The 22943-nt window shown below is 43.6% G+C and overlaps 2 protein-coding genes across 2 annotated transcripts in view; one reads left to right on the forward strand and one right to left on the reverse strand.

Annotated features, from left to right (window-relative positions):
• The first annotated feature begins 2323 nt into the window (after positions 1–2323).
• On the forward strand, positions 2324–17142 carry LOC134188555 (uncharacterized). Its single transcript, XM_062656721.1, has 3 exons — positions 2324–2614; positions 10813–11176; positions 15653–17142. Exons 1-3 carry the CDS (start codon positions 2324–2326, stop codon positions 16873–16875), a joined length of 1878 nt encoding a protein of 625 aa, XP_062512705.1. The 3' UTR covers positions 16876–17142.
• A 2505-nt stretch (positions 17143–19647) lies between these two features.
• LOC134188976 (uncharacterized) overlaps positions 19648–22943 on the reverse strand; it is a 3383-nt gene continuing 87 nt past the window's right edge. The window contains exons 1-3 of the mRNA XM_062657193.1: positions 22631–22943; positions 22217–22558; positions 19648–20260 (exon numbers count right to left, since the gene is read on the reverse strand). The exon at positions 22631–22943 is cut by the window's right edge and continues 87 nt beyond it. Of these exons, the coding sequence (XP_062513177.1) occupies positions 19803–20260; positions 22217–22558; positions 22631–22943 (1113 nt within the window). The 3' untranslated portion in view covers positions 19648–19802. The remainder of the gene's footprint in view (positions 20261–22216; positions 22559–22630) is intronic.

Below are 22943 nucleotides of genomic sequence, written 5' to 3' on the forward strand. Positions count from 1 at the left end.
GAGTTATTCCTATACTGCAGTATAATTCCTACGACTTAATAATTATCTTATTTATCCAAATATAATAAAATCAGTTTGAATCAGTCATCTATACCTGTGAAAGTCCTTTGAGAGAATGGGCAGCACATGGGAAGCGTCGTTTGAAGCTAAGGTCAATTAGGGTCACAGCACGTGTGTCTCCTGTTGGTGTCTCCTGTTGGTATTCTTTGTTGCAAGCATCTAGGCGGGTGTATAAGGCGTGCCAGTGGCAGGAAACACGTCCTAGCATTAATCAGGATAGATAGCATTGCTCTGTTTTGAGGTCTGGCTCCTTCTAATCACCTGCTTTGAATGATATGCGAATCAACTATGTAGGTGCTAAATCTGGAAATTTTCCTCTGGCTCTCCATTCTTGGAACGGACTTTAATACTTGTAACACAAGCACACCTGGTTCAGACAACGGGCTTGCGTACAGGGAGGCAAAACTTGCATGACATATGCATAAAATGTATTGTAGGAAAACACTGACACACACACACACACACACACACACACACACACACACACACACACACACACACACACACACACAGACACACACACAAACAAACAAACAAAAACATAGACATATGCATAGACACTTGTAGTTGCTATTAATCACGTGACAGTCACGTGTCTAGGGTAGGTGTTCCTAATTGTAGACACTCCCCGGTAATTTGAGTTACGAGCGCTGTTTCTCTGGTAACCTGCAACGGAGAGAGAGGGAAACATGTCCGATGTAAGCACCAATGTCTAAGCTCTGGAACAATACCTGTACGATTAGAATCGCACAACGTCTGCTAGCGCACTAGCACAATATACGGGATAACGTCTGTGGACAGCCCAAACGGGGGTGTATCCTAATTGTGGACATGTTTTTCTCCGCCACAGAAAGCGACTGGGTCTGAGTAACAGCTAGACTAGATACCTGAATGATTGCCGCACAAGCTGGTATTTTGGGCCGTAATCAAAACCATGTTCTGTGGTGTATCACGACGATTCACCTGCGAAACTGTTAGCACGTACAAGGTTCCTTCCATCACGTCCACAAATTCGATGTACACGAATCGATCTTTTGTTGGATCATGAAAATGCCCTGACGTTAGTTAAGCAATTATCGAGTACCTTGGTAAAGTTTTGAACCTAATTACGTTGACTTGTAACGTGCTAGAGAAGCGCACTAAGTGCATGGAGCGAATGTGTAATTCCAGTCCAGTAAACACCTGAATATCTTCACTCATACTAGATCTAGACATCATTAATCCACTGACAATCTAGCTGTTTTCACTGTTACTACATCTGGCCACAATAGGGTATGAAATGAGAACGAACAAAGTAGGTGGAATGTCAATATCAGCGACATTCGTAATCCAGTCAGAATTTGACTGTCTTCACTGTTACTAGATCTGGCAACAATAAGACACAATTTGAAAACCTACAAACTCACTTAGGATAGGTGGAAGGTCAAAACTACCTTGTCTGATATCAATAATCAGCTCCACCAGCAACACAAAAAGATGCTAGAACCACAGTTTACAGTTCAGACGTTCATCTAAACATGATTGATCGTCTCCTGCATTGTATCGTAGACAGAACACTTGGTTTCTGCAAAATTTGAAAGGCACGACGCCATTTTAGACAGAGGTGATACACCACAGAACATGGTTTTGATTGCGGCCCAAAATACCAGCTTGCGAGGCAACCATTCAGGTATCTAATCCAGCTGTTACTCAGACTCGGTCGCTTTCTGTAACGGAGAAAAAGTGTCCACAATTAGGATACAACCCGCGTCCAGGCTGTTTGCAGACGTTATCCCGTATATTGTGCTAATGCGCTAGCTGACGTTGTGCGATTCTAGTCGTACAGGTACCGTTACGAAGCCTAGACATTGCTGCGTATATCGGACATGTTTCACTGTCTCTTCGTGCAGGCTACCAGAGAAAACAACGATTGTAACTCAAATTACCGGGGAGTGTCCACAATTAGGTACATCTACCCTACCACTGTAAAGCAAACTTTCTAGCAGCAAAAGCAGAAGTCTTGACACAGTGTAGTATAAATCTTTGATAGTATAAACCTCATCTCTGCCCACTTCTGGGCGTAGTCAGTTGCATACATTACCCAGCTACACGTGAACAGCACTTTAAAAGTCCCTACAGTCTAGGGTGACGCGGAATGCCATGCAACGAGGCATTAGTGCGCTTTGCACACCCCGCTAGTCTTATTGTCTCTGGTTTGAGTGGCATGTCAACAACAACACTAACAGACCAAACCACATTTCTTTATCCGGGACACTGAACTGCGATGGCCGTCTCGGATAAAGAGGTGACTGTGTTTTTCACGTACTCCCAATATCCCAGCACTCAGCATAAAAGTGAAAAAGAGAGAGCGGAGCACAGAGGCCATGTCCAGCAGTTGTCGGAAAAGCTATGCGAGTATGGCCTATCTACAGTGCTTGATCAATACGTGGAGGACGAACCTCCCAGTAACTGGGCCCAGTGGTTCGAGGACAATATTGAAAAGTGCGACTGGGTCCTCATGGTATTTTCGGAGGCATACTCTGCGTGGATTAAACGTGGAGGGACGACTAACGAGGTTGGTACTAAGTGACGGTAAGTCTAGCTGTCAACTTCTGTTGCTGTATTAAGCTCGGAGTCCCATTCACTCTTCTGTTAACCCTTCAGTCTCTTCATTGCAGAGAATGCCGTCTCACTATAGTATTGATGCGTTTAATTATCCAAATTCCTCGTTCAATTATCCGATTCAGACGTTCAATCATCCGAGGTAGTTTGTTCAGACGGTTTAGTTTGTTCAGTCCCATTCACTAAGACTCCTAATAGTCTAGCTATAAACCGCGCACATTTCTTTCATAACGCACCTTGTCATCGAAGTGTGAAGCAGCGAGTGGTTATGGCCACAGCTGACGACAAGCATCTCATCAGACTTCCGCCATACAGATGTTGTCGGAATTCAATCGAGTATTGCTTGCAGGTCGTGAAAGCGTAGCCTCAGCCAACATGCATGGCGCTGTTGTGCCTACGGAAAGTCAGACTCTATCACCTGCTAGACAGCAACTGCGTTACACATCTTGCCGACGGAGCCACCGAGGTGATAGCGCCCGTTTGTTGCCTGAATTCTCTTTAACGTGTTCTGACGGTGAAGGCTCTAGATGGCCATGAACGCCGGATTCGGATAATTGAACGCAAAATACTATAGTTGCATTAGTTGCAGGCATAAGAGGGTCCGAATGGGGCTACATTGCACACTTCTTTGAAGAAGAAATGTTGACCATCTAACAATCTCCTCAGAAAACTGAAAACTTCCGGCAAAGTCATTGGTCCATTGAGCAAGAATTTTCCACAGAAATGTTTACTGATGAGTTGTAATTGTGTGCAAAGACCTCTTTCATCACAGTCATTCCTGTAGAATGCAAAAGACTTCCTGCAGCTTGAGAGAATAATCTTGACGTTTGCTGCTTTCAAGATCAATTCTTTGGAAGTTTGATAGATGGCGTACCCAGGATGGTCAAAACGATCTTTGATTCTGCAGACAACCAGATCTATTACCTCTAAATAGTGTCATCGAAGTAATATAGGGACAGTAGGACAGTAGCATCCATCCCCGTCACCCGTTTCACAGTGCCTTGCTGCCATTCTCCTTCTTGGTAGCGAAGGTTGACAAGTATCGAAGCGGTCGCAGTCAAAGTGTGGGTCATTCTTGACTACCTTGAACAAAAGATCAAATTCTTGATCTGTTCGTATGTACAAACTGTATTATTCTAAGAAGAGTACTCTTTGAGATAGTAAGAGATGATTGCTACTGAGACTGCACCCATGTACAGATTGTAATTGATCCTAGTCGCTTAGCATGGATGTCTATAAGGCCGTGGTCACACTACATTAGCTTTGCCTTTCACATCACCCTTCACATCTCATTATCATAATGGTGATGTGAATGAGTGGTCACACCTTGCGTAGTGCGCAGTATCCCATTGTTGTGGCTTGCAAATCATGAACTCTCGCCAACGAAAAGCTGCCTTCTTCGTATTGCTGTTGCTCCCACAAAGCCGTCTTGCAGTTTCTCCTCCTGAGGCTTCTCAACACATTCCTTTCAGAAGCCACAGAGCCTTCGTTTCTCTCAAGTGCAGGTGAGTTTCAGTGGCTTCCCACATGTTCAGGAATCCAGCTTCATCCACACTGATCCTCCAACAACTGGGAAAACTGAGAATGGAGCGGCGGTTTCGGTGTGCTCCGTGTAGGACAGGATTTTGAGAGTCTGAGGTACAGGACACTTGGACGGAAGTTGGCAGGAGACAGGGGCGGATCTAGGGGCTGTCCCACGGTGAACCGGACACCCCCAGTTCCAGTCGATTAAGAGTCAATTCAGGAATCCAAAGTGGAGCGAAGGCAAGAATCCCGGTTTCTTTATATTGATGTCGACATTGGGACACCCCAAACTTTTTCCTGCATCCGCCCCTAGGAGATATCCAGACTGGGAAGACAGCCAGTATGCTGCATATTTCAGGATGCCCAAAAGAGTTTTCTGTACTGTTTGTCATTTGTACGTCATCATCTTCGTCGTCAAGACACAGGACTACGCAAAGCCATCATCCCAGAGAAAAGAATGGCAATTGTTTTGCATCGGCTTGCCCATTCTCCTCCTTTCTCGACTGTGGCAGATATTCACGGAGTTGTAAAATCTACTGCAGTTGCAATTGTTCATGAAGGCATTGGAGTGCTTTGTCAACACATGGTGCAATCATCAATCCACTTTCCTACGGGTAATGAACTGTCCCAAGTTCTTTGTGATTCCCAAGCTCTTTGCCATTTGCCACAATGTGCAGGTGCTCTTGATGAAACATTTATGAGAATTAATAAACCCGTGGCATATGTTGACTCTTACTTCTGTTATAAACGGTTTCATGCTATTATTATATTAGGATGCGTTGATGCAAGGGGAATTTTTTGTCTCTGTCAACTCTGGTAGACCTGGGTCAGTTGGAGACTCACTTCCATTCAGGAAGAGCAGCCTGAAAAGAAAGATAGATTCTGGTAAATGGCTCCACGTTGCTCATGCTAAGCTTATCAATGGTCAAGAAGTTCGACCATTTCTGGTGACTGACTCTGCATTCCCTCTCAGTCCTACTGTTGTGAAGTCACTCACTGCTCGACAAAAGAGTTTCAATTATGCAGTAATCCGAACTAGGAGATTTGTTGCACAGGCGTTTGGTAGACTCAAGGGGGAGAAATTTGTTCTTCGAATATGCTGAATGATCCGACTTTTGCAGGAATAATAGAGACAGTATGCTGGAGATTGAATAATATCTGTGAAAGATATCAGTGCCCATTTGAAGGGGGTGTACTGCCAGATCCAGATGCTTTTCAGGATGATCATGATGTTGACGATGACCCTGACCTCCTAGCTGCAGGAAGACAAGTTAGAATGTTCTTGCTGATTGGATTAATGCGCAATTTTTCAGATAGTTACTTTACACGTGCAACCTTCACTTTGTATAAGGATGTAGGTACTACAATTAAGACACTATGTAAACAGGCAACGTTGTATATATATTACTGATTGACAAACAACTTCAAGTTTTTGTAGTATTAAGTCATTCTACTTACCTACATTGCTGATATGTTTTCACCAATAGCACAGAAATGGATGTCAGTCAATCCATCTACTCACTGTGCGAAGGAGCTTCCCACAGTAACAGAAAAATTGAACAAGGGACTGACTGGTCTACAATAGAGTAGTCAGATAAACTACTGGTCTTTTATGTCATGTAATAGACGTTTCATCAGCTCTGCCTGGAACTGCATTTGATTCTGCATCATCATTAGCTGATGTTGTTGTCGATCCCTTTCCATTCTTGCCCGAGCTTCTTCCTCCCTTTGCTTGAGCTCATGCTCAAATTTTCGGCGAGACTCCTCTCTTTTATCCTCGTTTTCCTGCAGTATCCTTTGCATGTGCAGCTCATGCTGGAATTGTTTCTGTTGCATTTGTTCTTGCTGCTGCCCAATCTTCTCAAGGAAAACTGGTTGGGTACTGATGACTCTGGGAGCTAGGTCATGATGCTTTCTCTTCTTTCTTAGTGGTTGCATGTCAATCCTGGTGACATCACTGTCACTCCCGCGCTTGGGCAGGTGTTTCTGGTCTAGAGGGTGGGTCCGAATGGTGGGAGGAAGCCACAGAAAGGCGAGAAGAGTCTCGAATCATTGAGGCATCTGAAGACGTTTCATTGGCATCTGAGTAGCAACAGCTTCGCTTGCATCATCTGCCACACCAGGGACCACAGTTGGACGTTTCTTTAAAACATCCAAAAAGACATGAAAATTAGGCCAGGCCAGTATTGCTGCTTTCACGTCGATACCCACGTCTTCGTCATCCACAAGTCTACCCGTCTCCCTTGGAAGTTGGTATTGTGCACAAAATTTTCTTGCCTTTGCGCTCGTATTGTTCACTTTTGCCAGGACCTCGTCTGCTGTGTAAGACGTCCCCAGATGTTCCCGTCTTGCATACTGGTTCAGCGGGTCCGCGGCCCTTTGCGCCTTTGCCTTCTTTTTTACCGTGGCACGAGTGAAATGCGTCAGAACTTCTTCCCAGACTTCGATTAATTTTTTCTCCGCATCGACAGGCCAGCTGGCTTTCTGTCTTCGCTTTGAGCTTGATGCACTTCCTGCTGACGCTTCTCTCTCAGTCATTCTGCGTCAAAGAAGCGACTCAATACGAACACGCAGTCGATCTGTAGAACAAGCAAGTAAGACTGAGGTGAGGTCTGTTCTTCCAAACCTCAAAAGGCTTGTCTCAGATGTGGGTGTTATTGTGGGAGATTGCGTACGTGGTGGGTTGGAGACAATGGTAATGTGGATGACAATGGCGCTCTCATCCCACGTTGACATCCCCATTGACATTGCCATTCACATCCTCATTCACATCAGCTTTTGGGCTAGTGTGACCAAGATAATGGCAATATGAAGGGTAATGTGAATGTATTGTGACCACAAGCTTAATGGAGAAAATTCTAGTTGATGTTCAAGCCATGCGACACCCGGCTCCAGCTAGACTCGTTCCCAGTTCTCCTTCTCGCTCATGGCTCACGTCGAGTATACGTTACAGCATGAGAGCAGCTACAAAATGGCCAACAGGGCAGCTGTACGAATCTTATTCAGCATTTTTATACTCCTAATCCTGTTTTACGATTCTGAGTTGTTCATCGATTATGGGAACAACACGCTTACGCTTTTAGAAGACACGCACCCTGGCAGCATCCGAAATATCATGAACTCCTTGTCGAAAGATGTTGAGTGGCATGATATGCATACATTTGTTTGAATTTCATGTGAAGTATAATTGTTCATTTTTTCCATGAGCCATGTTTTGATCTCAGGGAAGTTGACGCTTTGACTTTGCAAGAGCTGAAGGAAGTTACTGTCAGCATCGTCATCGTCACTTCTCTTGGGCAGACCATGTAGAGCAAGAAACCTAATGTTCTGTAAATTTCTCACGAACATGTTCTATTAGTTGCCTTCTCTTCTCTGGGACTTGCATTGTCAGAGGAACAAGTGCTTCATTCGTTTTGCTGTGGCTGTCACTTGCTTGGTGCTTTCTGAAGTCAGTCGTTTCGTCTTTCCATTAGGTAACGCCTCTGCTGAAGAAAGCTGGGTTACTTTTTGTACTTCCCATGCCAAAATCTTCGTTCGAGAGTAGCGTTCATAGATATAGATGTCAAAACATTACATTGCGAGGATGTATTAGTGAAGCCTGGGATAGCATTGACAACACTCGCTTCTGAACAATATCTCCTCTCCATTCTTCCCAGGCTGACTTTTTCTGAAAAGAACTTAGCTTTCAGAAGAACAGATTGTCGTATGGCAAACGTCGCTTCCCCCACTTGCTCAGTGACAACTTCTGAATCAAGCAACGTCATATGTTTGAATCAGGGCAAACTTTTTCAGTCATGAAGACCTGCGTTAATCAATGATGAAATAAACATGTTTATTTAATCAGCTACTGTAACCGGAAGGAAGCGGCATTGTGCATCTGGTGGAAGTCGAGATTTCAATTGTTGATTGGACGAACACCGGACTTGGACCAGTCCCGCTATTCCTGTTCTAGTAAGATTTTAGCGATATTCTCTCATTGCACTGTTCGCAGAAGTCAGTGCGCACTGGCGGATGCAAGAACATGAATAAGGGGTATCCAAAATTGACAACAGTGGACATGTCTTGACTGTTGCGCAAATATGAATATAAGTTCTTCCAAATAGTTGAACCCAACACCATTCTTGTAACACCAGATGATCGAATGGTCAACAGTCTTGTTTGCTAGTCCATTGCGACCGAGGGTTCATATCCCGCTGGCGACAGTAACAAAGAAGTTTTTCTGTTACTTTATCATTTCATGTTTCTATGGCCGTAGATAAGAAATACTTGTTTCTGTCTTGTGGGAAGGTTCTGTGGTCTGGCGAGGTGATTGTTGGCAAGTAAAATGCAGGACTCACCAGGATTATCCGGGTCCCCGATGCTGGAGTCGATGTTTCCGTTATGCGCAGTTTGGCCGGCGAAGTAAGTTCTGCTGTCATTGATAGCCGTAGACTAAAAAGAAACATGTACCCAACTTGGGATCTTTTCACCGGGTCGGTGAGCGCCCAGTTGAGTGTGAGGATTCGCTATGCCTTTCATAGCGATTTAGCCACGAGACTATTAAAAACAAACACCGATGTAACAAGGATCACTCAATGAGTTTCTTACAACATGTGGTTCACAGGTGATTGTAAACATAGTCAGCAAGCATTAATGAAAGCTTCACCCGCCTCGGATGCTACTGGATGGAGTCTTGCACCAAACTAAGACTTGCGACATTCAGCATCGAGCGTCGATCTGCAAAGGAGGTTTCCGCGGAAACCGTGGAAACCCCTCTGGATCCAGCAGTGGTGTGACAAGGAGAGGGAAGAAACTGGGCGTGTAATCTGCTGTTTGAGATTTACCTACACGACAGACCGCACGAATTCTGGTATTAATCAAGACTTACAAGCGCCGCACTGTTCTTGTACAAGCAGCCGCTCGCTCGTGGACTAATTTTTCGTTAATTAGTCTGGTTGCTATAACGGTAGATCAATGGAAGTTTGTCACGAATGACTGATCTGCAGTCTTGTAGTCATATAAAAATTTCACGCTACAGTTACTGCAAAAGCCAATAGCAACTTGTCGGGAGGACTTCATGGAATCAGACATCACATGCGTGTTCGTGATTGGCTGATCAGAGCCCGTTCGAGTACTCCACCAAATCGTACTCGCATGACACGTGTATATGCGCGTAGGCTGTTAGTGGAACAGGGAGGGGGCATACCCCAACATAGTTGGTATAGTTCCGGCTACGCGACGGTTATACCTTGCAGCTAAAAGCGTGCTGTGTTTTAATTAAGCTCTGTTTTTCGTGCGGCCATACTAAAGATTGTAGAAACTACCGGGGTGGCTCCTAGATTTTTTAACTGTTAACTTACGTCTTAAAGGTTACTCACAGTTCCATCAATGGATCGAACCCTATTTGCTACAAGACATTGTTCGAGCCAATAAAAATCTAAAGATCTTTTCTTCTTCTGTCCGTGTTAGTGGTCACCCTGCTAATTTGCGACCTGCTTCTCAGCACCATGTACTCTCTGGTTTTGCTGCAAGAGGTCCGCAGACGAAACAAAGAGGACAGTCCAGCGTCTACGGGTCTGGATATTTTCATAGTTATACTTTTGCCAGCGGTGGATTCGGATCCAGGATTTAATAAAGGAGGAGGCCCAACAATTGACAAGTGGACGTGGCATTAGATGCTCTTGTACGAAGACCAACCAAAACTCACCACGATGAATTACTTATTAGATTTTTTACTAAAATTAATACACTCATGATCGTCTTGCTCGTCTTAATCGGGTGGCTCTGCAACTCAACAAAGAACGTATTAACGAAATCTGCTAGAGAAACTGCTTGAACTGCCATGCCGCTTTGATCTTCAGCGGTCACTTTTGCGACCTGTACTCACTTGCAATTCATTCCTTCAGTCTTCACATCGGGGGCTGTCAAGTACTCACGAAAGCACTAGTTTCAGGCACCCATCTTTTCGCATCTGGTGCTCTCTGCAACCCAATGAGGATCTGTTGCTGCAAATTCTTCTTGTCTGTGATGTCAAATTCCGTTCTGTGCGTGTTCAACTTAAGCTACCGACGCTCCTTTTGCGCCCAATGAATCAAGACGTACATTTCTGTAGGCTTTGTTATATAATAATGTTTAGTTATAGATTATAGACAACAGCTAAGGCTCTACATCAGTTGTTGTGTGTAGTACGGTCCTTTTCTCAGTTCTGTCAGAAGGTGGCCACGGCTTAGGTCGAAGGGGCTGTTGAAGGTGCCCCCGTTTGGATTCGTCACTGCACAGTGCATATTCTCCAGTTTCAAGTCAAGAGGTGGATTTGGAATACGTGACAAATTACAGCATGACTGAACTAAGGAAGAACTTATAATTCTTTGTACGCTTCTCTATATGGGAATCAGTATGTTGATCGATGTAAAGGAAATGATAACAGTAAGTGATTCGTCAGGTTGGAGTGCTTGCCTGATGGCTGCTGCCCACGTCCTTGTAACAGTTGCTTGCTTTATATGGGACTGATTTCACTTTGTCGTCTACATATCTTGCTGCCGTTTGAGCATGCGCTCTCTTCATGTTTCTCCTCCTATTCTTCTGTTCTTTGTGTATTTCTCTCTTTTCTCTTCTATTATTCTGTTTTCTATCGTGTCTTTCATCTAGGATGACAGCACTTCGGGATTTAAAGCCAAAGTCATCTATAGTCTACTGACGGACGACCAACAAGCAGACAAGTTCATTCCCGTGTTTCTTGATGGGGTGAACACGAAGTGGTTGCCATCTTGCCTAAAAGGGTCTCAACACTACAGCATCAACCTTGCTCATGATGGTGAAATGATAAATGAGCCGGGTTTTCAGGCTCTCTATGCAAGGCTGTCCAAACAGAATCGGAACCCTGCGCCTCCACTGGGCAAACGTGTAGAATTTCAAGCTGGAAAGACATCGACAGGCGTGAAATTACAAGAGGAGAAGGCGAGAGACTGTAATGGCGCTGGTGGCATGACTCATAAACAGCCTTTGAGTACAGGTTAGAGTCCAAGTTAAATGGTCACGCTTCGCAAATGCCCACTTGCAGAGTGAATTATTTAAAATTGTTCAGGGTTCTCCGTAGCCGCTGATCGCACGGCGTTCTAATTTACTTCTAAGACATTGTAGACTTGGACCTTTGAGATGCTAGAATTTGAGCGCTTGAAATGTCTTCCTTCGTGCATTCACTTTGACACTGGCTGTTGCTGCTCATACGGGGAATCTCACGTACCGCACGTCTCGTTCCTTCATGAAGACTGCATGCCATGTATTATGGTCTTGAAGGAATTCTTATTGTTTACTACTTACACTAGCTTCGCCAGACGACGCCACGTCGGTCAAGTTTCTAGTGTCCTCCAGATAGAGATGTAGACTGAACATGCATGCATTACAACTTGAGGGTTTTCTTCAGCTCCGTATCCCGCAAAAGCAACGGTGCCACAGACACACATTACAAGCACATCAGCAATTGCTGCTATACAAACCTTTGAATTATCTCAGAATTTTCAAGTGTTCCTGGGCGGAGCGTTACGGTACGCTTGCGCCTTTAGGTACTTAGTTGTACGCTTACGTACACAGCATTTGTTGCAGCTCTTCTGTTCACCTGGCTTACCCTAAACCTACTGAAATACATGGCCACATAACCTAAGGGTCGCTAAAATCACGAGTACATGTTTTGATAATTGGAACCAACTCGCTAGTTCGAACGGCTAGCTATAGATGGTGAAAGTGATAGAGCTGTTCAGAGTAGCGAGGGACTACTGCACCTCTTAACTTATATCTTAGTATGCCTCGTAATGTTGATAGCAGTATGTGTAAGAACAGCGATAGATGCTGTACATCGAACTAGCTCACTTTTATTCTAGAAGGTGCAGCTTTACACAATTGTTTAAGACTATTGCTAAAAGAGGTGCGTTACGTAGCAGTATCAGCACCTGTAAAGTTGTTACTAATGAACAGTTATCTGTTGCGATATGGAATTGTAATGCAAGTATGATCGGGATTTATTTAGGAATTACTGATCAGGATGTTGCAGACCTTTAGATTGTACTTTTCAATTTTTGTTCTATGTGCTGTTTGATTATACATACATACATACATACATACATATACATACATATATATATATATATATATATATATATATACATGTACAGACATGTTTTTGGATATTGTGTGTTAGATACCCACGTAGGTGGGTTTATATATATATATACACACACACACACACACACACACACACACACACACACACACACACACACACACACACACACACACACACACACATACATATATATATACATATATATATACATATATAAATATATATAAATACATAAATATACAAATAATATATATATATATATATATATATATATATATATATATATATATATATATATGTATTCTGCGTATACGTTGATAATATACATATACATATACATGTGTGATTGTGTATGGATGATATATTCATACATGTTATATATATGTATATATATATATATATATATATATATATGTATATATATATATATATATATATATATATATATATATGTATATATATACCAAGCTTACATAAATTTGAATACATAACCGTAATCAAAAGCCCCAGAACCTGTCAGGAAAAGTGTCCAAATTAAGTCTAGCTAACACTAACTTGGCGTTGTACTGCCACAGCTTAATTGAAAGTTGTTAATGCAAGTTTAGCACTGCTTCACTAACAGAACGGTTGCAGAAAAAACTCGTTCGTCTAGCTATTGATTTTAGAATCTGAAGGCTGTTGGGCGACCAGAGAGCCAACGATTCAACAATGAGTGGATAGAACTTTCCTCCAGCAGCTGCTACCGAGGACTCATACTTAGTGTCCTTCTCCATTTCGCCTGCTTCAGCAGCGTACCCTGCATGGTGTGCACTTTCCACCAAGTGGGCTGCAGTGAGTTCCTCACCGACACATCGAAGTATATATATATATATGGCCAGTTTGGTCGAGTGGTTAGCACTCTGGTTTGTTAGTCCACACCGACCGGGTTCAATCCCACTGGCGACACAGTAATGCAGAAACATGTCTGACCTTCTCATGTTTCTATGTTGTACGTGAGAAAAGACTTGTTTCTCTCGTATGGGAAGCTTCTGTAAGCTGACAAGGTGATTGTCGTCAGTAAAATTTAGGCCTTACCCAGATAATCCAGGTCCCCTGTGTTGGAGTCAACATCACCGCAATTCGCAGTTGACTGGCTTATCAGCTGTCAGTTCGCCGGATGGACTTCACAGAAGCATGTACCTCACTTTGACCTTCTCACCGTGTTGGTGGGCGCCCAGTTGGGGTTAAAAACCCCGCTGCACCTCTATAGTAAGGCAGCCAAGACACACACACACACACACACACACACACACACACACACACACACACACACACACACACACACACACACACACACACACACACACACACACACACACACACACACATATGTTTCCTTTCTACACTTTTTCTTGACTTACTGCTTGGAAAATGTCCTTGCAGGGGTATGAAGCGTGATGCCGACACATGCAGGTTCACGGTATCTGCAAGTGTTGATGTACGTTTTGACGTTGACTTGATTTCTTAGTGTGCCAAAGTTTAATGAAATTTTGTTGCAGAGACAAGGTTTGAACATTGCAGTGGCATAGGTGATACAGAAAGGGCAATCATTATTGTACCTTCATGCTACAACGTCATGGGCAACGTTGTGGCCAGTTTTTTAGCCTTAGGGAAATGTAGTCGCAAATCAACCATAGAATGCAGATATGAGGACAAGAATGCACACTGTAAGCTTGAGTGGTGCAAAGACTTGTTAAACCAATCACGTGAAGCGCAAATAAATATTGAGGCAAAGCATGTAAGATGGGAAACTCCAAGTGATTACATTTTGTATGACCTAAACGTCAATTTTCCAAAGTGCAGACAGACTGAGTGCTTGTTCACTAACACACATACGCATTGCTCCCTTTGCCGCTGTAATGTTCGTTGGCAGTGACTGAAAACCGGGAATTAAGGGTAGATGTTGGGAATAGCTACGGGCAGAATTTATGTGCTGCGCTGCTTTGTCTTGAGGGCTGTGCTGACTGTAATATTATACTGATGAGAATACAGCACCGTACGTCATGGGACCCGTCGAGCACCAAGCCCTCGCTTCTAGCAGTAGACCCCTGCTTTCGAGGGCAAATAAGTTGACACAATTATGCAGCTGTAGGTCTCACAATATGAGGACAGCAGGGGTAGCTTGTTGATAAATTGAAGACAGTTTGGTTCAGCTTTGCAACTAAAAGCTATGTTCTAGTTCCTCCACCAACAACCTGTCCATACGTGGCCTTTACAACATGATGGCTGTCGTTGGCTTCTCTTTGTCATGTGTTAGCCATTAGGGCAGTAGCCGTGCTGTTGTCAACAAGTTGGAATGGCCCTGTGCCTTCATAAACTGGGATACCAAACCCTTGCAACTATACCAGAAAGCACCACGACATCGCCCTATTGGCTATACGCCCTTTCTAGTTTGCTTACCTTACGGAGACTCGCACCAGTCTAAGCTCTCTTGCTTCGTTCTCGCATGTCACTTTGCGACGGGCTTAGACTGGTATGGTACCACCTCCGTTTGACGTTGGGCATTCAAATGTCGCACGGCGGATTGTTCAGGGGGCACACAGGTGAGACCGTTTAGCTGAATCTGCAAGTCGCTAACCTGCAAGAAGGCAGCAGGGTCTGACGTTTGCGAAAATATATACTGCCTCGTATAGTTACCGCTAGAAGGCAACTGCGCGCACATTAGAAAACAAGTAAGAGCAGGAGCTCGTAGACACTATGAGCAGCAAGCTTGCACCACGGTTGATGCGGCTAAAACGAGCGCGTATGTACACAGTTAGCCATGCGATTTCAGGAGGGCATGGAGAAGAAACACTTGTTAGGTGTTTGCCATAACATACGGAGGATGTTTCTACGCACGAACTGCTACCATCAGCTAGAACACTACGTTGTTGTTGTCAAGAGAGAGTTTTGGGGCTCTTCGTAGCCATTAGACAAAATCCACTGGCCCTTCAAACCGGGTATTTTACCCCCGACGACTTATTAAGGGCTCATAACAAACAGTCGTTGTAACTTGAGCTCTTACGTATGAGCTCTTGTGCTAATTTTCGTACTAGTCATGTGCGTGCGTTGGGTACATCCTTGCGTTACGAATCCGTGCGTCTAGCCCTGACGTCTTCTATGGTTCCCGTTACAACGGTATATTTGAAATTTGCAAACTTCTCGCAAGCAATCATACTGAGGATTCTAGCTAGTACGGTAAATGTGGCCGATTCCCAGTTTCTAGAGGTTTACAGTTGTCAACATTGACACAGGTCACTTTCCGTAGTCCCCGCACCATGCACTCTCTACTTTACATACTCGAGCAGCTCGTATTGTGTTTACTTAATGTTCCTTCTGTTTTCTTTTTAGAAAAGCAACCGAAGCATTCAGTTCTTGCCATATGTGACGAATGGTTTTCTAGCAAAGGGGGCGTGTCCACATTTAATCGCACCCTTTGCGCTTCTTTGGCCAAAGAAGACACCGTTGAAAAGGTAGCAGTTTTGATCACTGACTACGAAAATCTACGTGCGAAGGAAAAAGAACATGCCCGTAAATTGAACGTGGACCTGATCAGTGCCAAGGAAGACAACAAAATTTTGTCTGAAGTAAGGCCCACTATTGTGTTGTGTCATCAGGGGGTACCTGACACTGGTGAATTACTATTTCTGCGGTCACTGCTCGATAAAAACAAAATTCGCTACAAGACCGCTCACATATTGCATGCGCATCCACAGAGTCTGGAAAGAGAGAAGAACCCTGCAGGGGCAGCGAACAAAGCCGATAACAAAGAACTTGAACAATTACGTTTAGCGAAGCAGGCTGACGTTGTTGCTGCTGTAGGCCCATTGCTGCAAGATCTGTGGCAAGGGCGAATAGGACGAGAAGTCGAAGTTGTGTGCTTGGACCCCAGCCTATCTGAGGAAGAGACTGACAGCTATAGCACGAGACCCAATCTTGCTGCCACGAGGCGTTGCCTGTTTATGTCACGGCTTGACACACCCGAAGCCATGCAGTCCAAGGGCCTCTACATCGCTCTTGAAGCAATGAAATTGTATGGAAAAGATTTGGAAAGAGTTCCTGATGGTCACGATGCACGGTTTGTAATCCGCGGATTTAAAGACGGTGACGAGGCAGACGCATTTGTGAGTAAACATGAGAAGTCACTGGGTAAAAAGGTGATGATTGATGCAAAGCCATTCATTAAAAACATGACGGTTATACGAGACGAGTTTAAAGGTGCCGATGTATTCTTGATGCCATCGAAACACGAAGGGTTTGGTCTCGTCGCCTTAGAGTCCTTATCTGTCGGAACACCAGTTATTGTGTCCGAAAACAGCGGTTTTGCCAGGGTCTTGAAGTCAGGGAGATTCGAAGACGAGAAAGAAAGCCTAGACTGGTGGATTGTGAGTACGGACAACGACATATCCAGCTGTGCATTGCAACTATTCCAGTCAATTAAGCATATGCTTGAGGAAAGAAGGGAAGAATCCCTTTCAACCGCTCTCAGAGTTCGCGACGCTTGGTGTAGCGAGTTCCCATCGAACGCTGCAGCTAAAGCTCTATTGTCTGCAATCTCTCGGCGACAATCATGAGCTCGGACAATTGCACTGAATTCGGCGAGGACAGGCTGTTTTGTTCCTTTTCTGGAAACTGGATGTCCTTCTTCCACAGGTGTCGACGCATAGCATGGAATTTTTAGAATAGTCGTGAGTGTTGGTTACTGTCTCTGCATGTTTGTCGCAAAATGCTCTCGTTTATATGTTGCCTTTATGGAAAGGTGTTGACGCTGTTTCGTTTGCTTTTGTATTTCGTGACTTTTTTAAGTCAAACGGTAAGATTCTTAGTTTATTGGATTTTTGTCGAAGAAGCACTTGCAACTCGTCGTCGGAACTAGTACACGTGGTACTTAGCACTTCCACGGACTAATCCTGGTGATTTCTCAGCGTGAAGAAATCTGGACCTAGCTTGGAAGTCAATGCTCTTTATCCACAACCCAATGAAGGCGTACTTGCGTTGTACAGACGCACGAGCGCGAGTACATTTAATTAACGCAGAAGATGTGCGAGTGCATGACCTTGCTGGCAGTTCCACAGTGCAGTGGATATAGCTGCCATTCCTTATGACTTGCGCTGGTCTCGGCCTGACCCATGCAAATGATCATGATTGTCGCTATTGAATTTATCACTCTCGTGTGTTGTCTGAGACTTCCTTTCGGACCGACTTGCCTTGGGGTGTCTGCACCATGCATCTTTTCACTTTTTACTGCCGTCTTGCAGACTTGTGCGATCAGCCTGTCATCCCGAGCTGCAGTTGTCGCAGCCTAGGGGTCTCCTCACATAGCTTCCTGTTTCTTTCCTGGCGCCACTCTGTAGGTTGAACTAAGACTTATGTCTTGAACGACGTGTCTCTTAGTCACGTTCTAGCTAGTGAGCTCCTCGCCTTCATTGCAGGAATCAATGTCAACAACCATGACATACAAGCTCCGCAACAATGATTGGGACATCAGGCTGCAGTGACAACTATAGCTCCATTCTGTCAAAACAAGTGTGTAGGAGTTAAGACAGACTCTGTTGCCTTGTCTGTAAAAATTGTAATACTACTATCTCATCTAATCAGACCATTACAAGTCACTTGCAACTACCAAAAATTGAGGTTAAGAGGAGTGCTTTTTATGTCACGATCAGCAGTGCGCTAGTTTGTGTAGCTGTCTTAATTCACTAATTTTTACTTGCCTACTGATTGTCATGCTTTCCCATTAGTAACGCTAGCACTAACATAATCAAGTTTATTCAATGGGAGCAATAAAGATGTTTTCATTTGCTACAACCTTGAAAGATAATGATTCTGTCTTATGTTAAATGGTTGCGTACTGCAGACGGTGTGTGCGCGTACGTATATGTCCGTGTGTATGTGAGCGCATTGGCATGTTGTGTGTCTGTATGCATGTTTCTCCCTGTCCGTCTCTATGCCTCTACATTTGAGCGTCAGTCTGTACGTATGTATGCATCTCATCAATGAATCACACTGCCTAAAATGTAACACATACAAACAATTGTGTGTCTTATACATAGAGTCTTCAACGTGAGCAGAGTATGATTGTACATGGGATTGAATTTTTAGAAGAGCACGTATGATGCATATGCTTCAGTTTACTTTACATTACAAAGGCTGATCGAGGCAGGCAATATTCTGGATGTCTCCAACTGCAGGAGATGCCACTAGACTCTTATAGTAAAGGTGCTCAAAGTCAGATTGTCCAAAATGATTTGGTAATATATTGGACAAACGTTCACACGCGTGCTCACACACAGGACGTTAACCTGCAAGTCACTTAGTATGAGAAAGTCATTCCAGCCAATTGCTTATAGTTCAGTATCTCAACTTTCCATGTAAACTGAGCATAAGAATAAACTGTGAGATGTGCATTGTTTGTGGTTATAACAACTTCTTGTCCCTTTGTCCATTTCCTCACCAAATATTAAATCCATGAAACAGAAAGTAACTTCAAGCCATAACCAGAGCGCCTCTTATCAACAATAAGATCTTAATAATTATCTTATTTATCCAAATATAATAAAATCAGTTTGAATCAGTCATCTATACCTGTGAAAGTCCTTTGAGAGAATGGGCAACACATGGGAAGCGTCGTTTGAAGCTAAGGCTAATTAGGGTCACAGCACGTGTGTCTCCTGTTGGTATTCTTTGTTGCAAGCATCTAGGCGGGTGTATAAGGCGTGCCAGTGGCAGGAAACACGTCCTAGCATTAATCAGGATAGATAGCATTGCTCTGTTTTGAGGTCTGGCCCCTTCTAATCACGTGCTTTTGAATGATATGCGAATCAACTATGTAGGTGCTAGATCTGGAAATTTTCCTCTGGCTCTCCATTCTTGGAACGGACTTTAATACTTGTAACACAAGCACACCTGGTTCAGACAACGGGCTTCCGTACAGGGAGGCAAATCTTGCATAGACGTATGCATAAAATGCATTGTAGGAAAACACTGACACATACACACACACACACAGACACAGACACACACACACACACACACACACACACACACACACACACACACACACACACACACACACACACACACACACACACACACACAAACACGCACACACACACAAACACACACACCACACACACACACACCACCACACACACACAAACAAACAAACACATAGACATATGCATAGACACTTGTGGTTGCTATTAATCACGTGACAGTTATGTGTCTACCACTGTCAAGCAAACTTTCTAGCAGCAAAAGCAGAAATCTTGACACACTGTAGTATAAATCTTTGGTTGTTTACGCGTGTTAGACAACAGCATGCACCATCACTGCAGCAATCACTTTGTGTCCTGTTTTGTTTTATTACAATATTAGTCTTCAAAGCAATGACAAATGCTGGTATACCACAGTAAACTATAGAGCTGAAAACATCAAATTCTGACATTCGAAACAACTGGAGCAGCAAACGATTGCAAATTTAAAAATTCAGGTCACTCTGTCACGCTACATTCCGTCCTGTGAGTAACACTTTAATTATCCAAACCACAATGACCGAGAACGCACCAAAAAGCAGAAGATGACGCGGCGGTTGCTCCACGTCTTTGTGCTCCAGGTTTTTGGTTGACTTTTCTCCGTTATCCTCTGGTACTATGCAATCCCAATTGTAATCCGAGCCGGTTTCGCACGTGCACACAGCTCCACACCGCACCGTACCATTGGAGCCATTGATTTCAATTTTCCACCACCATTCAGTTGTTCCACTACCAATAGATTTATCGACTACCAATAATGTACAGCCAAAATCCTTTTTACTTAGATCCGGTTGGATGTTGACGTAAGCTAGACTGCATCCAAATGGAGAATTGGAGTACTTAATCAGATAGTCCGATTCGTATAACGAGTGGGTGATCATAAGTCCGTAGTCACCGTTCATGTTCTTATCCTCAGCATACCTAACTAGGAAACAAAATAACTATAAATTTATTAATAGTTGATAAAGATGTATTATATACTGAAGTGTAACAGGACTGTAGAACACCGCACAGCCTGTGCTGTTATGGCTGCTCAGGTTTTCAAAATAGTTGACTTTGGTCTGCGTCACAAAAACTGCCACTTTTGGCCTTAATATATTTTTTCAAATTATGTTACACTCGAACCTCTCTCGTCCGGACCTCCAAGATTCGGTCACAGACATATCAGGTCTTGGGACTCCGAGAGTAACTTTGGCAATAAACTCCCTGAACACTCAATTCTAGAGCGCCATTGCGTAGGAGAACGCGTATCACTATGTAACGTAAGTACATATGTACATTACAGTGTAGTACAAGTGCGTACTGTATACACGTATACTGTACGCTGAACTTGCCACGTCTCCAGACTCTCCCGCGGTAGTCTTGTCTGTTGCCCGTATGACAATTCCAAGCTCAAAGTTTAGTAAGTGAGTGACTTATAATGTCCACCAAATTTTAAATTGCCTGCATTAGAGAAAAGCATTGATAGGGTCGACAGTGAAACATAGTCGATAATGCACGGTTTCGATGTCGGGCTCTTAAACCGGGCCCCCTTAGGGTTGAAGGCTACACTTACACTAAATTGGCTTAGTAGTCGATCTATAGACTCCTTGGGCCTTGTAATCGACGACCATATTACAACTGTAACGAAAGCGTAGGAAATTCGAATCGTGGCGCCAGAACGACCATAGCCCCCAAAATGTTCTTGCCTCGTGCCGTCTCAAATGTCTAGCAAAGTTGCACAAGATTATCCTGTTTTGGTCCTACGTTTATGATTGGCATGGTTTTTGTGTTATCAGTTATTATTTTTTAACAACTTTAGCCATCACGATAAATGAAAGAGTAAAAGGAAGTAAGAAGAATCAGTACATGATCATGACAACTTCCATGCCCCTAAGAATCAACAAAAACAACAACAACAGCAACAAAAAATCGAATCAAAACAAATAACAAATCAAAAGCAGCATGTTAGGCTAAAAGAAGAAAATTAGTTGTTTGACAGGAGAGCGCGCATCAATTTTTTATTCTGACTGTGCATGCGCTTGTAGTAATTTACGGTAGTGAAAGAACGTATTATTTCTACCAAATCTACATATGTATAAAGAAGTAGCAAGTCATTATTGTTCTAATAGATCTCGCGAAATTATCCGCTTATTGTTTTCCGGACCACATCCGGGTACTAGCAGAAACGGCCAATGACGTGTTGCGGAGGCACACACTATCCAGTTCTTCTTTCAGTCTAGTAGTTATTAGAATTGAAAAATTCTGACTCTTTGTTCACTAATAACCCGTATGTTACTTAATATTTATATATTTATATTAATAATTGATTTTAATAAGAGCGTGTTCGCATTAGCATTGAAAAAATTTGGCAGCTTAGTAAACAACTTTCGCTAAACCTTGTTCAGAGGTATACCTGGTAGCTTAATTCAAGTTGTTTATGTTTAACTATCACGTGATGATAACGCGCGTTCCGTTAATTAACGATGGCTGCTGCAAGTGCATTTGCAGTGCATCTCTCTTCTTGGTCTTAATTCTGCTCTTATGAAAAGAAAACGCTTCGGGCAGTCCGAAGAACAAAAGAGAGAGTTGCTACAACGTTTAATTAAAATACAACAGTTTTCGCAGATCTCGTGTATACGTGAGAAAGCCAAGTGCAGACGCCCTCAACTAGACAAGTTTAGATTTGTTTAGAGCATATCTATAGTGCGGACACCGTCTAAGTCTAGCAATCTAGCTGAAATGTGTGGGCATAGCCTAGTCTCGCGTAGCCAGACTCTCTTCCCGCGTCTACTTCAGCCTCAGGCTGAGCCTGCAGCCGTGCGTAGGTGAGGACATTTACAGCCAATGCAGTAGGAAAGAACAACAACATTCTTGTCAAAGGAAAACTCGAGCTTCTTACCGTAGGCGCAGTTGACGCTACAAAATGAGTGACAATCCCAATTACTATCGCGACATTGCGAGCTTTCACTTCTCGCCCACGCAGCTCCCCTCCACCATTCCTCGTCAACTGATAACTGACAGTAGCCGTTCAGGCTGCCAGATATATCACTGGCACCGTTTGTCTCCTGACGAGGTATCAGAGCCATACCGTAGCCCGACAGTCCGCAGAACGTTTCGTATTTGTATTTGTCTTCACTTTCGGTCTGGTAAACAATCCGTCGTCGAATGTTAACGACGTCTAGAGCATTCGTAGTGTCGATAAGTTGACGCCGAGCTATTGGCTCGCCTTTCCAAGATCTACCTACATGCAAACGCAAGAAGTCGAGCTGATTCACTATCTTTAAACGTTCTGGAATACGATAAAGATATTTACCTGCACGTTCATGTGCAATGCACATGAACCTGCACTGACAATGTTGCTGCACGTCTATCTTCCAGGTCGAGTCGTCAAAGTAGATTTGGCATCCATGTCGAAACTCGACTCCGCCTATTGCAGTGGCGACTCGAACCTCCGAGAGTAGACAGAGGATGTCGTAGTCATCCGGTTGGAAGTTAAACGTAAGCGAAAGAGATGTCTCGTTGCTTACGATATCGGTAGCACATAAATGACCAGGTCCTTCACTAACTCTCGGTATGCAGTCGTTGCATTCTATAGCCGTTGCTACTAGGGTGTAGCCGAGAAGAAT

The sequence above is a fragment of the Corticium candelabrum genome, chromosome 13, assembly GCF_963422355.1.
Source record: "Corticium candelabrum chromosome 13, ooCorCand1.1, whole genome shotgun sequence".
In the NCBI taxonomy this organism is placed as follows: domain Eukaryota; kingdom Metazoa; phylum Porifera; class Homoscleromorpha; order Homosclerophorida; family Plakinidae; genus Corticium; species Corticium candelabrum.